A 19,831-nucleotide genomic window follows, 5' to 3' on the forward strand; every position below is an offset into this window, starting at 1 on the left:
CCCTTCACTGTTGGAGTTTCAGATGTAACAGTGAGTGAGTGAGTGAGTTGAGTTTTACGCCGCACTCAGCAATATTACAGATATATGGGGGCGGTCTGTAAATAATCGAGTCTGGACCAGACAATCCAGTGATCAACAACATGAGCATCGATCTGCGCAATTGGGAACCGATGACATGCGTCAACCAAGTCAGCGAGCCTGACCACCCGATCCCGTTAGTCGCCTCTTACGACAAGCTGAGTCGCCTTTTATGGCAAGCATGGGTTGCTGAAGGCCTATTCTACCCCGGGACCTTCACGGGTTTCAGATGTAACATCTGTGTTCTGCAGGACTATGTGTATTGTGTATGTCATCATGTAAAGACAGAACAAAAGACACTTAATGAGTTCCTTCAAATTCCAATATAACAGAAAGTTTAAATGATGACATTTAATCCACTACAGTAGTGGCAACAGCAACAAATAGCCTTCCACGTGGGAGTTACCTAAAGTGTTTTCAGCGACACACTCTGACAAAACAAGGAATCTGGTCTTGTTGGGATTCTTGTTTTCTTAGTTGCTGAAATAGTATGACATTCTCTCTGTTAAGTAATTTTCCTTTCTTATCAGAACATAAAATACAGCATAGAGTCATGTTAAGGTTATTACACTTCTATAGCTAGCCATAGGTTTGTATATGTGAATGTAGCTCCTTGGTTCATACTTCTGACATTTCATCTCCATGCCAACCAAACAGACAGCAACATCAAGTAGTTAAGTACTGGTACTATCTTTAAATATCTAGATGATTGACGTTCAATGTACTTTAAGAAAGTACTTCTACACACAACAGCAAATGACAATGATAAAATCCCTCAAAAATGGATGAACTGGAAATGGTAGCAATAGCTTCAGTGAGAAGAAATTCACAAATAAACATCCAATACAAGGAATGTAAGACACTGATATTTTTCTAATACATTGCAAATTTTTCGGAATATCCTTATACTCTGGTCAGTAATAAAATAGTATCTTCCTTTCACTGATACCTGGCAACTGTGAAAAAGCCAATCACAGTACAAAAATAACTAAACAATTGCTCAAAATAAACCAATACTTTACACTCATAAAAAAGCAAACCCCATGACCGCTAATCGGCCAACATGTTTATCATGTTAATCCTGATGTTCAACGTCAGTGCGTTGGCTACAACTGATACATAATGCATGACATTGGCATTGTATTTCCATATTCTTTGGTAGAAGTGACTGGAGCTCCTGTAGATGTCTCTAGACAATATAACAGCACCAGTTATACACCAGCAATTATGTGTTATCATGAAGAACTAGCATCACTGGGAAATATGAGAGATTTAATATACGTTGGTGGTGCCAACTTTAATAGTGTTGGTTTCAAGTTGGTTTTATCAACAGCATATTTTGTATTGCTTGTGCAGACAATGGTTTGATTTGAAACTGGTTCAGTGTTGACGGGTCAGGAATCATTTGACTAATGCCGTTTCGTAATGTTTATTTTTTATGATTATGAAGAGAATTCCAATTACTATATTGGTCCTGCAAAAAATAAATTTACAATGTGACTGTGTGAATATACTGAAACATGATTAGACTGAATGATACATGTAAATCATGAAATGCAACAACTTACAGAATAGGGATTTAACTTGAAAACAAAAGTCATCGATATCCAAAGTCACATCAAGATACACTGTATAATCAAAAGGTGGTTTACAATGATTTTGGAGAATGCCTGTCCGTTTGATGGGGCTGTGCACCATGTCCAAAACATCAGACAAGGGCCATAACTCTGGAAAACATTCATTCCCCATCCCTCAACTTAACCAGATAGTTATCCCTCAATGAAAATACAAAATGTCAATGGCAGGTGAAGGCTGACTCACAAGGGCTACACCTAGGTTTGGTTTCTTAATGAACACCATAGCAGTGGTGGGGTAGCCTAGTGGTTAAAGTGCTTGCTTGTCAAGCTGAAGATCTGAGATCGATTCCTCACATGGGTACAATGTGTGAGGCCCATTTCTGGTGTCCCCCACCCTGACATTGCTCACTCCCTCACTACTGGACAGCATACTCCAACACTGCAACATTCACTTGTTAACACTGTCTCAATCAAACGACCCAGTCAGGGTGTAGGTGGATTGTTGCCCTTGGTCTCAGTCACTAGTTTGCTGGTCCTGGCTTATACACAAAGCATGCTTTGATTGTATGTCTCAAGGATACACAGAACAATACCAGTAATTTCACATGTTCCTTAGAATGATAACGATAATCATGATGCTTATTTCTAACAAATCTTAAAGCTGACAAAATATTGAACAATATACCATCGACTTTGTTTTCCAAAGGCAATGCCACACTATCTGTGAACATTTGATTAAACATCAGGGACCTGGTCTCATGCATTTTGTCACATGACTACCCCCACTTGGGTGTTCCAGGACTGTTACCTGACACCCTTCATCCTTCATGCTGTAAATAGCAACATAAGTCACCCTAGTCAACACAAAGTCTGATTAGCAGGCTGCATGCGCAATCTGTAACTGCCATTAGTGTTGTGAAGACTAAAACACATTTCATAAAACACTATGATCTGTCTCACAGTCCTAGATCACCATTATTTTCCCTTCCACCCAACCCTCTCTGCAAAGCAAATGCCCTAAACGAAGCAATTTTACATATCCTCTGAATCTCCCAAATCACCCAGGGCGGTGGGGTAGCCTAATGATTAAAGTGATAGCTTGTCACGATGAAGACCCAGGTTCAATTCCCCACTTGGGTACAATGTGTGAAGCCCATTTCTGGTGTCTCCTGAAATGACATGCTGGAATATTGCTAAAAGCTGCATGAAAAAACACACGCACTCTCTCCCAACTCTTCATTATCTTACTCAATTTAAAGAGGTTGGATACCTTTGTGCACATACCCTATGTGATGGGATGTGGCAGTAGGAGCATGTCTGTTAGTTTTTATGGTACGTAGTTATTTCCCTTCATCTTGCTTCTAATATTTCTTCATGATATTTTGGCCACATAAACATTTATCCTGGGGTAAACTTGCGCAAGAATTATATCCCCTTATCACTTTTGAGTTGGGGATGCTGTTTTAATAGGAGACAATGTTGATAACTTGTGGCAACATATTTGTTTATATATTTGGAAATATAATCTAGTGTGAACTTACTAAATAAAAACCCATTTAACTTGTGTATTATGAGTAAATTAAAGCTTTAATTGTGATAGTTTATGAAAGATACTACCTTTGACTAAATTTTCATATTGATAATCATTAATTTTTCTCCACATTTATGATATTAATGAGGATAAATATTTTGGGTAATATAGGGTTGCCTCCTATTCTTGCGGGTTTCTTATTTTCGCAGTAAATGCATTTTCTGCCGAGATCGGTGATGCGTGATACTTATCGGTTGTTTACACCACTGGCCGGTAACTAGGAAGTGGCCCAAGTCTGTGAATTATCAAAATTTTGCAATATAACGAATATTCGTGGGTTGTAGCCAGCTTAGAAAAATCATAACTTTTCCCCGCCCTTGCTGATAAGATTCCCCTTCCTTACACCTAATAACATTACTTCCTTGTTATGCCGCGAGAATGGGGAACGCCTTGAAAAGTCAGTGATGGACGACCATGTTTTTCATCGAGCTCACGTGCGATAATACACCTGATGGTTCAAGCAGTTGATAGATGCAGATGTTAGAGGGAGAATCTCTTCTTCCTCAAACAACAAGCATGCATACGAAAAGAACTGTTTGTATTATTTTTTCAGTCGATATCCGTAAGTACCGCAAGAATAGGAGACGCCAGTATAATTTACTTCAATAACCCAAACTTACTTCAAGCTTTGATTTAATCCAGCACTCCACAAATGGCAGTAACATGAAGGTTGTCAGTAAATTATCAAGTCTGAGCTGAACAAACAAGTGATTGATACTATGAACAACTTTCCGTGCCCAACTAACAACCAGATCAACTGTCATTTGAAACAAACATGGGTTCCAAGAGACCAATTCTAAACCAGAATCAATATGGAGCTGAAGAATAAATGTAATTATGCAGTGTTTCAAATTGTTCCTGTGTGTGAATACGCAAGAAACCAATTTTATTTGGTAATAGTGACTGCCTTCACCCAGCTTATCAGGTGCTCTTATCTATATTGCGTCAACATCTAGCCTGATCACAATTTGTATTCAGTAACATGTGAGGGACATTCCACTGGTATCTGAATCACATGAGGAGAATATTAACCATGAACACCTGCTTACACACAGCTGAGACTAAAATCCTACCCTTCCACTTAGATCCAACACACGCTATATTGCACCAAGAAAACACAAAGGTCAGTATCAGATATTTATCCCAAAAATCAATGACCAAAACCTTCCCACTCAGAAAGAGGAACTGCAGATATAGGTCAAACTTACTGACAAAATATCAATTTTTCAACACCGACTCTAGCATGCACCATTCTCTTTGCACATCAGATGGGTTGGATCAATGAAGCTCTGTCAGTGCTCCGTGTTTCTACATGTCAATACATAATGTTCAGTCATTAAATAACAGACTTCAAAGTATATGTCCCACACAAACACAAGCGATTGGACACTATCATTTATTAAATCAATAACATTAACAAGTGGATGAAAGCACTGCATCTCTCAAATCATGTTTCCTAGACCCTGAGAATAAGCAGTGAATACATCTATATATAAACCTGCACACCTCCTCACAATTTTCTTAGCATTTATCAGAAACTGTATGTAAATAGATTCCAGTATCATACACAATTTATTACACGATTCATCATATTAGAACAAAATTCATCATACCTCTAGAATAAATATACAGAAATCAATACAAAACTATTTACGGTAAAATCTCCCTTCAGCAAATAACAAAATATACAAGAAATCTGAAACTAAGATGGGAATCTGGAGGTTCTAACGTCTGCTCCTTTAGTATTTCAATCTAGGGACCCTGAAGTTGTAGCCTGTACAAAAATGTACATGACAAGGTTCCCTTGATAGTCAAACTAAATCTTGAACACTTGTGAGTGAAAACTTGTTCAGAATGTAGTTTCTTCAAAGCATCCAGATACGTTGCATGCACCTACACCTGTAAATATATAGGTGTGGACCAGACATGTAACACCTATGAGTATAATGGCACACAACTAGGCTACTACTAAACCTTAAACAGCTGAAGTTAAAATAGTCATAGGTGTGAAATCACTTAGCGCCTGATGAGCTATATAAAATTAGCACAAGACATCGAGGACCAGATTCTGAACCCCTTTGTTTCTTCAGTTCCAAACTCCCAGATATGCCAACTGTAGACTGCAGTCTGTTGTGACCAAAGTGGAACAAATAGTCCAGTGACTGAACATAAGCATCAAAGACATCAACATGGCCAAAGTTTATGAAATGACATGCAGTCAACCAAGACACTGAGTTGGGCCACACCATCCATTAAGATCTGTTTTTACAACCAGCAAAGGTTGCAAATAAATAGTAGTATGCTGCAATTCCTATAAGTTAGCAAGATAGATTTTACAACTAACAGTAAGGTGCGGAGAAGACACTGTACCCTTGGTAAACTACAAATATAGGTCCCTACAGAATTCCTGCAGGTTTCTGACACCCGAATCACCACAGTATATAGGGAAACATGGAAGTTAGGCGCATACATGAAACAAAAACGCAGACATTATATACTTACCAACGCAATTATCACAAAGGCTGCAGTGGGAAGCCCGAGGGGGGCGAAATATTTTACATGTGAAGCAATACTTGAGCTTGACAACCTGTCCCTTGACGACCACCTCCCGAGTACGAGGCGGAGGGCGGTAGGTCCCAGGAGAACTGGCATTGGGAACCTCTGCAAAGACAACAGTCATAATCATAGTCATAATAACATACAGACAAATGTAGCAAAAGAATTCAGTTTCTGTATGGGTACACAAGATTGACAAAAGTCAAAAGTTGTTTTGTGGTTAGTTGATTAACATTTAGAAATATTTATCAAATGAACACATGTTTAGATTAACCTCAAAGGACACAAAAGCTGTATTTCGTGTTCTAGAAAAAAGTGACGTAATTTTCATACAGATTCACATAACATCATCGCATTGACAGACTTTGTAGAAACAAATCATTCTTGATTATTCTTGACTATCAAGCATGGATAGCAATTTCAAAGTAATTAGAACATATCTGAATATAAGACCCTGAGCAGGATTCTCTACTGTGAGAATAATGTTTGTACCATATTAAGCAATATAAACTATATGACAGGATCTTGTCTATTACCAAGGCAAACAAAACCATCATGTGGTCAATAGCATTATCACAGAGAATATTCTGCTATCAGTCTGTTGCAGTCACGCACTGGTCCTTTATAATGCTATAACACAGATATATTCATATCTATCATTCATCGTGACCACCAATCCCCTTATTTGTCAACGCAAGCTCGGTTGCAGGGATCAAGTTTCTGTGTGATTCAGCAAAATTATGAACAAACTGACATGCTGCTCCAGTGAGTAAGTGAGTAAACGAGTGAGTGCACTACTGTCAGTACTGGGGTTAAATAGAGGCAAAATATCTGGTCATTTTATTGTCAAAAAGTTTTCTGTTTTGTGATCAGTGTAGTTGCATATTCTGAGCTCAAGTCTTTGACACTGACTTACAGAAAATGTACATGCAGGTCCTGTTTTCTACAAAGTAAAGTAAATCTGATGATATCAAAGTCAGCCAGTAGCTACCGCTTTGTAGCCATGGAAAGTGCTGCTATAAGAACGTAATAGAAAAATCACTTCCGCATTTGTCAATTATGTCAATTAATTACAATGAGAAACATGTTTCATTAATGAATTTCAGTGTAGATTTTAGGTGAAACAATACAAATATAAATACTAATGTAATATGTTTAATATTTTTTTTACCAGATATCATCTATCACTTGAAATGTTAATGGCAAAACCTGAAATCCCCAAAACTGTTCAGGACATTACAAATGAACTTCTCACATTGAATCAATATACTCAGAACCAAGCCTTTAGTATGATGAACCAAGGCTATCGAGAGGGTCACAAAAAGTTCTGTTGACTTCATACCAAACCAGCTGGCATCATTCCTACCAGAATCTGTCAGGCAAACAAATGTCTCAATTTACCAAGAAATAAATCATTTTGTCTGCATTAATCAACTTGATAATCCTCATTTACATTGCTCAGTGTAACATATTTCAGTACAATACATCCATAACTTAAATGTTGCATTCATGAATTGTAGCAGATCACAGGTAAGCTCAACAATGACACAATTAAATTCAACTTACCAATTTCTAATGAGCCAAATTGCCAAAATAAAACCTCTTAATCCCATGAGTACAATGACTGCCAACACATGCCCACCCTATTGGTAATTCAAGCAAGAAGATGGAAACTGCAACACACATTTATTACCATTTAACAGAGTATAAAACATCAGGAAACAGTAAACTGCCCCAAAATGACAAGCTTCTCCATCACTGCTTCTCTGCCTACAGCGCCAATGCTATGTTGCTGAGCATCCACTGATAGCCAGCATCCTATCTCGCTCTATATCATTATCACAAAGTCTCTTAAGAATTCTATACACTGTAATGAAATAAGAAGCTGGCCACATAAATCTATATCAACTGCCTGATAGAATCCAGTAAGGCCTACTCTGCTATAAACAAGCATTTGTTCCTATTGAATTTAATGTATTTCCAGCTTCCTTAGAGAAACAGACAATTCATGTTATTGGTCAAAGCTGGCTGACTACTTGACTGCTGGCAACTATTCAACCTGTCCAATTTTTTACAACAATTTGATATTGGCTGATTTATATGATTTAGACAATAGTGCACTGCTTGCAGAAGACTCTTACTGCCTTAGTATGCCCATTTTATGACCAATATATAAAACATATTCTTCGGAATTTTAAAGGATTTATATTTTGATTTTCCAAGGTGGGGTTCAGTCCCAGTTTTTGTAACATTTCATGATTAGTGCAACATAAGAGTAAGACCATTAACCACCAAACTAAGTCCACACGGGGAGCAGAATGTGCTTCCCTTTGTAATGTGAAATCACATAAAGCAATTGGTTGTCTAATCAACCAATGAATTTGATTGAACTTAACAATTGTGTAACAGCCATTTCCAGTGAAGCACAGCATGCCAGCATTCATTTCACAAGGCTTGAGGTACATTTCCTTCATGTTATTATGTATCCCCTATGGAACTTTGGTTGAGAAAGATCTATCGGCACAGTGCAAATTTGTAGTTCTGGGTGCACACTCGTTCGTAAATATCTACAAATTGCCTTGGCTTGCAGTCAATGAAGGTCAGCTTATCCCCACAGATGTCTCCAAATGGTGCCTTGATAGTTGCTGCTGAGACTCCAGACCACCAAAGTGTTAAATTTGCAGAGAAAGATGAAAATGGAGCTCATGTTACATTCAAGATCAAGATAGTACATCATATGGTAGGATGCATGTGTGCTTGTGTGAGTGTATATGTGTGCATTTGTCTGCATGTTGTATGTTGAACAATGAACATCAATACTGACAGTCCTCACATTACCCTTAATGCCAAGCACCATGCAGGATAAAACCAAGCAACATTGTCGGAAACTTTTGGAAACTGAACATTGACCTTCATCTTCCTATACAGACACCCTCTACACTATACCCAAGAGGCAGGTCCATTCAACGTTTGGTTCATGTCAATGATCCCTTGACTTTCTTTCTATGTTTCAATCCATACAGACTTCTTGCTATCTTCTGAAACCCATCTACATGTAAATGCCAAAACCCTGAGATGGAGTGATTTTTGTTGAACTTCATTTTAAAGGTATTGGCATTTCCATTTATTTCATGTCAACTTTTGTGGAAGGAAAGTCAGACAGATAAAACTAACAGGCACCAGTGCTGAACTACCAAACACTCCTGTCAGAGCTGATGTGACTGGGGATTGAAACTGATCCACAAAACGATCTTAGCACCACAAGCATTTTAAGTCTGTCTGGGCAGTGTAAGCTACTATGACTACACACTGTTGAGCAGCAGCTCGTCAGTCACCCTTAGCAAATGTATCAGTACACCTGCTGCAGCATAAACTATCCGTCTATCACATTCACATTAACTAAGTGGACAAAATGTTGAAGAGTTCCAGAGTTGGTAGTTGACACAGCTGTCAGAACATTCCTGCCATATCAATGTAACCAGCCTCTAGATAATCAAGTCTTACCAAGCTTGCAGGCTTGTAGTTGAACACACCGTTCATCAATATTACACCCATATTACAGGTCAGTGTATTGTCTGAATCTCGACCAGAAACAAAAGTCATCAGAAGATGACATTTCCCCAACCCCGGCCCCTACATATTTGAAAGGACAAATCATCTGATAGTTACTTGATGTTTTCTTAGATTAAGTTTGAATCGTTTCCATGGAAGTCATGAAAAATATAAATCCCATTTCTGTAAACAGCAAAAGGCACCACTTCAAGTCAGAATTGTTTCCATGGAAACTGGGGAAATGATAAATCACAAATACCTGAAAATAGCAAAAGGCACCACTTTAGGGTCTCCCCTACATATCTGCCAAGTTTTGCAGAGAGATATTTAGAAGTTTTTGAGTTGTGCTCTGGAAACAAAGCCCATCCCTCCATTTTCAGACTAAGTAAGAAACATTTCCATGGAAACCAAGAAAATAATAACTTACAAAAACCTGTAAATAACAAAAGGCACCACTTTGGGGTCAGCTACATATATCTACCAAGTTTTGCTGATAGATGCTGGGAACTTTTTGAGATGTGCTCTGGAAATGAATCACACACCTCACTTTTGAGACAAAGCCTGCATCGTTTCCATGGAAACCGAAGAACTAAGAAATCACAAAAACCTCTAACTAGCAAAAGGCACCATTGTAGCTTCTGATTGGTATATCTACCACGTTTTGCAGAAAAATAAAGAACGGATTTTGAGTTCTGCTCCGGAAACAAAGCCTATCCGAAACGTTTCCACTAAAACCAAGAAAATAATTTATCACAAAAAACGCTAAGTACCAAAAGGCACCTTTTTAGGTTCTAACTGATGTATGTAACAAGTTTTGCAGAATAATATTGAATGGTTTCGGAAACGAAGCCCATCCCTCCATTTTGAGATGAAGTCCGAAACATTTCCATTAAAACTGAAAATAATAAATCACAAAAAACTGTAAATAGCAAAAGGCACCACTTTGGGTGGCTGCCACACACATCTACCAAGTTTTTTGAGTTCTGCTCCGGAAACGAAGCCCACCCCACCATTAGACAAACACCAAAATGCTCCCTGTAATAACAAAAAACATAAAAATGCCAAAACTGTGTCAATGGCAAAAGGCACAACTATAGGTTGAGATTATTATATTTATCAATTTTGGTCTAAAAATATTGAATGGTTTTTGTGTAAAAAGTATGATCCGGAAACAAAATGATTGCGGATGGACGAACAGACAGACAGACGAGGCATCGAGATAAAAAACAACAATTCATATTATGATTATGATCCACATGACTGGGATACCATGAGAATCCATCCTGTAAACTACCCGATCTTGCTACCAGTAGATTCATGACAAGCAGACAGCATCAACACAATTCGGGTCATCATGAACACAATTACACACCATAAGCTAGTCACTGTCATAAGCCCAACCCTCATCATGAGTGAGTGAGTGAGTGAGTTTAGTTTTACGCCGCTTTTAGCAATATTCCAGCAATATCACGGCGGGGGACACCAGAAAATGGGCTTCACACATTGTACCCATGTGGGGAATCCCTCATCATGAGGACTTGGTAGAGGGGACCAATTTTGCTCTAGAACCTCCAAAAGCAATTTTGCCAAAATAAGTACAACATATTCACAAAAGTTCCATGTGTTTGGTAAATGTCTAAAATATCAGTTGAAACCGTCCCACCCTTGTTCAATTAGTGTTTGGGTCGGAAAACAGTCACTGAGCTCCAAAGATGGCCATTATACCACATGAAAGAATAGTTGTCAGCTGTAAGAAACTCACACATGGGAGGCAGGTGGTTTGTTCAACATAAGGTAGCAGGGGAAATGGGCTGAATTAGGTGATTAATTCCAGCGTGTATTAGATTGATTTAAGCACTGTAAAGTAGTCCAATCAGGAACTCAGGAAACTACACTGACTTGCACTTAGTAGCATGGGGCCTGGCTTCCGGAACAAAATGTGGCAATAATGTCTTCAAACATCTCTGAACTCTGATTGGCTGTGTCTCAGAGTTGTCCAACCACAGAAAGTGTTGTACCCCCAAAATACAACTAATCATCAAAAACTGAGTCTCCGTGTGGCTCTCTAGTTCATAAGTGAGTGAGCAAAGTTACATGCCACTTTCAACAGTATTCAGCTAGCCTCACTAGATATGGGCTTGAACATTGACCCAATTTTGGGTATTGCGTGAGTGAGTGAGTTTAGTTTTACGCCGCACTCAGCAATATTACAGCTATATGGCGGCGGTCTGTAAATAATCGAGTCTGGACCAGACAATCCAGTGATCAACAACATGAGCATAGATCTGCGCAATTGGGAACCGATGACATGTGTCAACCAAGTCAGCGAGCCTGACCACCTGATCCCGTTAGTCGCCTCTTACAACAAGCTGAGTCGCCTTTTATGGCAAGCATGGGTTGCTGAAGGCCTATTCTACCCCGGGACCTTCACGGGTCAAATTTTGGGTATTGAACCTGGACCTTCGACATAATGAATGAATCCATTAACCACTCGCCTGTTTACTAAATACATATTGACTGGAACAAACATATCATAAATCTGGAATTGATACTCACAGCTGTTGCTAATGAATGAAAAGATATAATCTCTTGTTACATTTGTTGCAAAACTACTGCACAAAATCAAAATCAAGTAAATGTGTTATTATTAAGAGCAATTACTGCCATGAAAGTCATGTTAATATATTGGAGTCTTGGGGCCTATTAGTAGGATGATACTAGGGTAGCATAGTGGCCTAACGGTTCACTCCTCATGCCGAAGATCCTGGTTGGATTTCCCATATGTGTACATGTGTTCTGGTGTCCCCCACTGTGATACTGTTGGAATATTGCTAAAAGCAGCATAACTAATACTTACTTTAAAATACATTCGTTTAAAAAAAATAAATAATGACCTCAAAGCTATAATGTCTGAAAAAATAGTTTAAACTAAACCTATACTGTCCAGTTCAAAGACAACATAGATGCCCCATATAAGGTAAATCAGAATTTTCAGATTTGAATAAGACAATTAATGGCATACACATGAAGATAAGCACCATATCATATTTCAAGGCTTAGAATCAGCGTCAGTTGGTATCATCCAACTGCACATAAACGTCAAAAAACATTAATATGCGCTACATTAATGTCACATTAGATCAGTCTTACTTGAGTGTCATGTACAATATGTTGAAAGGCAAGTGTCTCATGAAAGAGTTGCTTTTAGAGTTCTTAACTTCTGACACATCAATTTTGCTTTAAGACACCATTTTTACAATGAGAGAGAGAGAGAGATGTATACATACAGTTGCCCCCTCCCTACACAGCTCTGCATGCACAAAAAGTTGTGTCCTCAGGGTTTACACCCTGCATTACAGAATTTTCCTGGTTGAGACTGAAATTTTCACAAACAGGCATTGTGCTTCCTTTGTTGTCTGGAACCGGTAGGTAGATATAGTTGTTTTGTTACCATGGTTATAGAATCTGACTGTTGGTGGCAATGGAAAATAAGCTATATAATAACAGTATATGTCTGCTGTATGTTATTAGAATGAGCCAATTACATCTGTTATCAAGTGGCTGAAGACACAGTGTCCTCATCACAGTACTAAAACCATGATGCAGTGACCATGTCAACCGGACAATGCCACTGTTATTACCAAAAGCCTGTTTTTAATTAGTATTACATTCAAATACCATTTATGTAAAAAGGCTTAAAGTGAATAAATTCTTACAATAGAGGGTTGTCAGCAGCCAGAACTGTTTAAATTAAAAAAATCATAAACTGTCATGAAAAATATGATAATAAAAAATGGCTCATGATATATCTTCACTGATTCTCAGCTAAACATTTTTGCCAAGTATAATTACAAATTCCATCTGTAACAACCTTTTGTCATGTTAATCACAAACATCAGAAGGCAGGGAAAAACTTGAAAGTGTTACTGAAACAAAGGCTGCAAATACCAAACATCCACCTCACTTTCCTCATTATCATCAACACACAGCCTTGGCCTCACCTCACATTCAATCATTGTCCCCAGCTATAGATACTGTAATGAAAATGTGTGTTATTTTGCTCCTTTACTTCATACAACACCCAAGAGTTTAGTGTTTCCAAACATCTCCATGCCTGCTGACACATCAATATATACTTCTTCACAAAATATAAAATAAGTTCTCAGCATTCACAAAGGAACTTAATTAACAGACACAGGACATATTGTATAATATAACTACTACTTGACCTACCAGTGAGTTCACGCCTACACAAGGTTTAGCATTATACAATGTGAAGACACAAAGTATGCTGCAGCACTTAAAGTGAAACACCCTATGCTGGGTCACTCTGACCTGGCTGGTCCTAGTCCATGTCATACTGAAGAGTAAGTCCTGCTTCAGCATTGGCCCATCATGACACAGAGGTTTCCGAAAATGATTCTGGAGTTAGGCCAAACATGCTTTCAGTATTATCAAAGCACATTTAAGTTTTAGCACAGGGACCAGCAGAGGCAGATGGAAAAAACGGGAAGAAACTTATTAGAATCAAGCTTGGACAAGTGACCATTGTTACAGTTTGTCGTGGTAGATAGAAACCACCAGCAATCAGGTCATTCTAAAGAACTAAAGAAAGAGCTCTGTTTTACTGGGAGATTTGTATACTGAGGCACTGGCATTCTAGACGACATGAACTCAAGACCAAAATTTAAGGCTTTTTCAAGGCTTTTCAAGACTTTCTGGGGCAAAATTAAGGCCAATAGGACAAGCAATTATATAAGTAAACCTAATAAAAATGATAACAAACACAACTTCAGAGCACTGATATAGTCTTTTTGACTAAAAAGTGTCCTAATGAACTGCTAAATGTATCAGTACAGAAAGGTAGTGAATAAATACTGTGAGGCCAGATGTTCATGAATAACCCATATCCTAAAACCTTTATTACTACTACATATCATACAGGATTTGAAATGTCTAATGCTACAGTTCAGAATTATGAAAGTTACTTTTCATCATATTATTCAAATTACAACTTAAATAAGTTCAGCATGTTTTGCTGAAGGACTATTCTACTCCAGATCTTCATGGGTCTTTCTAAGGTACTTTTGCTCTCAGAAACTTGCATTCTTAACAACTGGCATTCTAGGATACTGGTGCTCTCAGAGATGTGCATTCTAAAGGACTGGCATTTTAGAGTACTGGGCCCTGTTTCACAAAGCCTAAGATCTTGTAATGTTTCTTGTAGCATTTGTACCTCCTGTTAAGGCATATGAGGTATGAATGCTACGAGAGAAGTTGCGAGAATTTAAGCTTATGAGAGCCTTGTGAAATGGGGCCCTGGTGTTCAAAGAAGACTCGCATTATAGAAGATTCTCAATCGAACAGGCTTCAGTTCTTGAGGACTTGCATTCAAAACTAACTCTTACTCGAACAATGCAAGAATAAGGAAACATTTAATTACAAATAGGAAATATTTACTGACATTGGCAATGGATGCCACTGGACATGTATTGACCTTGAGGAAGAAAAACTCTTTCAAGGAAAACCCAAAGAGATCCAGGCCTAAATGTTTACAACATACAATTAGTGCTGACAAACAAAGAAACATAATCACACAAACAGGCATTCAGACCCATGATCACAGTTTAGCATACCAAACTGCATTGCTTCAGACAGCAGGGCCATCTATGAACCCAAACCATACATCCAACCGATGTTAAAGAGAGGAAAGAAGATGCCATTCCACTCTATAGAGAGGGTGAACTCACAATCTGAGTCATAAGCTGGTGTTTGTGTACCACTTACCCATTTGTTTCTCTAACTCTGCAGCTTCGTCAGGTGTTGCCCGTGGGATAACTCCAGGATCACTGAAGCTAGTTCGGAATAATGTAGCCATGACGAATATAAACAAGGCCCCTCCGATGGCGGGAATTGCTGGAGTAACTTCCACTGCCAGATACACACAGCTGAAACAATCAGGAAGTGGGATTAAATACACAACTTGCCGCTGGAGGGGGTGCATGTACATGTGCTTATGTTTACATCATCCTTCCTGTTCTTCCAAACATGCACCAGTGTTACATAAATAAAAAGGCGATATCCATAAACAAAACACATTTCAGGAAATGGTTTAACACTGTATTTAACAGTAACTGAGGTCTGTCGCAGCTTTTAGCACAATGCTATATGTTTGATATCAAGTAATGGTCACTGGTCAGGGATGTCACTCTGCAGAGGATACTGCACAAACAGGGCCGTCAATACCAGTAAGAATAGATGATGTAGTTGTGCATTGGTCTGAAGAAGTTACAATCTGAATGATGGAGGTGAATGGACGCTTCAAGAAATGCTGTAAAAACTGCAATGGCTGCAGCCAATAAAGTCATAAGGTTAGGCATAATTGCAAGAGAGAGGGGTTAAATGCCACTTGGAACAAGCTCCCAGTTATATTACAGTATGTCAGTGGGATGAAAGCCTAAAGTGTTGTATTGTCACATGTATGCCACCAACTCAAGAGCACCAGAATGGCGCCAACAACCATGAAATCTTATTTTGGCAAACCAAGATTTGAACCTACAGCAATAGGTTTCTAGCATGCCATAAGGGGACACGACTCCCAACAGAGAATTGCAGTTCTATGTATGATTTATTTTTCATTTATACCAGCATCACAGATATATGAACTCTGCTAAGCATTGACTGATTAATTTCTGTGACTTGACAACTGGAGACAGTATGTGGAATATCCCCCCAAATTGACCAAAACATGATGTGCATAATGCCATGGAAGCACATACTCAATATATCCAGATGTTATCCACAGCCCTGACTATTGGTATTTGCACTTACATCATGGGAGATGCAGTCATATCAGATGCAGTTATAACATGGCAGAAGCAGTTATAGTTGTGCTGCAACTGCTACAACCACTGACTGCAAGTGGACTGAGGTCACAATAAATTCTCCAAAATAACTTTACCTCCCACTGTGATAATCATATGCTCAGAATACTTTGTGTAGATTACGACTTGAAAATTAACAAACACAACCTGAAAGGTTACACTATTGACAATACACATTGTTAACAAAGTTACTTTAGGTTTCATAACTGTGTTTATGTCTGTGCCAAATCTGGAGACCAAAAAGTCGAAGAATTAAATATCAAGAATGTAGGTCATTCTTCCCTCCCAAGTCTATAAGTATGATACGGAAAGGAATCAAATGTGTCACTTTTGGGACAGCAATCCTTTCTTTTCTTCACAGTTTCATAATTCCACCTCTTAAAATAATGATGTTAGCCCTCAAGCTATGTAATGCAATTATATTTAGCATTTTGGCAACCAATCTTTATAATAGTGCAGAAGACACAGGCCTTAAAACTAATCTATTCTTCTAGAATAACTGAATGCCATGTTTCTGGTCACTCTGACCCTGTATCAGAAATCTCCATCTCAAATGTACTGAGATTTCACCAGTCCACAAAATGACCTTTCCTGCTTACATACTCTTGTCTACATGCTTGATGGCCAATAATGGCTTCACGCAGTAAAACAACACTGTCCTCATGCTTATGCATGATTCACTGAACTGCACTTTGTACTGAGCACAATGACTATCTTGAAGGCAGCCAAGGCTTGTTAAGGAAGAGCTTCTTCCTTCAACAACAGCAGATGATGCATATTGGAGAACATTACACCGAGTGTGTGCAAATATACAAGATGAGCTGTTACCACCAATAGAAAATATCTATTCTGTAGCAGAGACACCTCATGCACTGTATAGTACCTTGCCTTATCACATTTCAAACATGCAAAAATATTGATAGATCAATGTATCTGCAAGATGGATTGTTTTATTTCATTATCGGACTAGAGGTGGACATCAGTAGTGCAACACTAAATTCTCTCAAATACCAAGATCACATTCATCTCTAAACAAGCTAACTAACTTGATTGAGTATGGTTTTAGGCCACTTTTAGCAAAACAAAACAAAACCTGACCACATGGGTTTGGCTAGTACAGTTTGTATCTGTCCCTCAAGAGGACATACCACTGCTGGGTAGTCTCATGCAGCATCCATTACATAATGCTGTTTGTCTTTATGAAATATTCACAAAATGGATAATCCATGCTTTGCAAAATGGTGACCGCACATGTCAAATGCAATTTTGAAACAAATGATATCTGGAATATTTTAATGAGATTTTAGTCTATTATTTGACATCAAAGATTGAGCCAAGTTTAATAATTATTGCTAATAACGGAAGGTCAAGCTTTCATTCATTTTATAGTTTCTTGGGTTGATAAGACTTTATTTGCTTTTGCTTTACTCAAACTCCAAGTTAGTTTCAAAACATGACTGCTACCTTGACAACTTACTGCTTTTATAGACAAACACATATCACTATCAATCTCTTCATGGGATACATTCTACTAATTAACCAGCATTTTGACAAAATGAAACACTGATGGCCTAGAATCTTCAGTGGGGACAAAGCTGTTATCTATGTTGAGTCTAATACATTTACTTATGCATCACCTGTCTGTGAATTTATTTCTGCAACAAGTCCACTTTCTTCTAACCATAATCTGACAAATAAATATTTTACTTCACTCATGAAAACAAACTGCTTTTATGTAACTTAATTCAATGTGTGTATTGGGATACATAAAAAATTTCTTCAGTATTGCAGGCAACTTGTATCAAAACTAATTAAACTAATTAATTCCTCATATTTTCAAGAACAAGTCCTCAGAGAATCTGTTTTCTTTCTTCTTCCCATTAAATTTGCACACTGCAATTATCCAGGTATATGACAACATCCTGTACCATAACTGAGTCTAATAAAGAAACAAGGTAATTAATGCACAAAGCAATCTCTGCACTAAGACCAACATAAGTCTGTATTAGACTATGGGAGTACTAAGATGGCTTTGTGCAAATGGGTCCAGGCCTTCAGGTTGTAATAACACAACAATCATATAAGTTACCAAACCAGGCCATCCAACCTATAAAGCCACCTCATTCAAATCAAACAAGGCCCAGTTCTAACCTTGTGGATGGATGAGTATGTTTTTCTGCCACTTTTAGCAAAAGGGTCTCGGGTCACCTTATATATGCTTCAAACATTGTATCCATACGGGTAATCGAACCCAGATCTTTGGCGTGACAAGCAAATGCTTGAACCACTTGGCCACCCCACTGCTCAGTTCTAATACATCTTGTCCATGAACTGATCAATATTTATCAAAACATCTACCTGTTCATTTTCCATCAGAGACTTCCGAGAGAAAACTTATTTTTGTTATATAGATGGTACATACACCTGCACCTGCGGCCCCTGTTCACATTCACTGAATTGTTATGGCTTTCATATTAAATAATTCTACAACAAACAGCTTGGGCCTCCACAAGGTAACTAGTTCTCGACAATGGCATTCCACCCACACTCTCCGCTCTGCAGCCGGAGCAGAACATCCATACTTGACATGCCTCATCACAAATATAATAAATGCATGACTCCAACAGTGTGACAGTTGGGAGCTAAATAAGTACATGATAAAACTTGTTCATGAAAAAGCTCCCCAGCATGTACTTGGCCATCTTGAGATCAGACATGCTTGGAATAAACACAATTTTGAGCTTGCTTGATTAAAGTCAGGTTTGCCAAGCCATAAAGACAAACTCGCTTCATAAAACCACATGATAAGGGTGCCATACATTATAATCTAATTTGCAAGGTATTTAACAAACATGAACTTTACTTGAGTTCAGAATGGGGGAAACAGAGATTTAAATAGGATATTCAACTTGTTTTGTCTTGTCAAAAATTGTGAACTTTTGCAAAGTCCTCATTTTCTCAAATTCTGAAAATTATTTTAAATGAAACTGCTCATTAAATGAGAGCGTTCTCCTAAAGTAGGGTGTAAATGTGAGTGGGAAGAGGTATATTTTAAGTTCGGAAGACCAACTGACATTTATTGTGGCCACACATCAACCTCTAAGAATACATGCCTGGATCCATTCCTGGTGACATTATCACATTCAGACACTAGTCTTAAATAGAACTAAAGCAAGAATTACCCATGGAAGCGCCTGACCTTATGTTCATGACACTCAGACCTCTGTCCTCTTCCACAAACTAGCTATCTTAGCACGAACATTATCACAACTTCTGACAGCCAGAGCACTAAGATTGTTTAGTGGAACAAACCCATACACATAACAGTGGTATTTGGTTCTTATATTATATTAATGTACAAAGTGTGAATTCTCCCTAAATGGAACAAGGAACATGGAGACACTACCTTGGATGTCAGTTACTGTTAAATGCTGATAACAAAACCAACAACATTAGGATACCATTTCTGATTTACTGCATTATCCATTAAGTAGTACGTTTTATCATTTATTCATTGAGTGTGGCTCAATCACTGGGTCACCCACAAAAGTATCATTTCAGCTATCTACAAACATGTGTATATTTTGAACAAC

The 19,831-nt window shown here is 38.2% G+C and overlaps 1 protein-coding gene across 7 annotated transcripts in view; it reads right to left on the reverse strand.

Moving 5' to 3' along the window:
- Positions 1-19,831, reverse strand: part of LOC137286139 (palmitoyltransferase ZDHHC14-like) — a 72,695-nt gene that overhangs the window by 38,525 nt on the left and 14,339 nt on the right. For all 7 annotated transcript variants that reach the window (XM_067817813.1, XM_067817814.1, XM_067817808.1 and 4 more), the window contains exons 2-3: positions 15,142-15,302; positions 5,749-5,907 (exon numbers count right to left, since the gene is read on the reverse strand). In XM_067817813.1, the coding sequence (XP_067673914.1) occupies positions 5,749-5,907; positions 15,142-15,302 (320 nt within the window). The remainder of the gene's footprint in view (positions 1-5,748; positions 5,908-15,141; positions 15,303-19,831) is intronic.

The sequence above is a fragment of the Haliotis asinina genome, chromosome 6, assembly GCF_037392515.1.
Source record: "Haliotis asinina isolate JCU_RB_2024 chromosome 6, JCU_Hal_asi_v2, whole genome shotgun sequence".
Classification (NCBI taxonomy): domain Eukaryota; kingdom Metazoa; phylum Mollusca; class Gastropoda; order Lepetellida; family Haliotidae; genus Haliotis; species Haliotis asinina.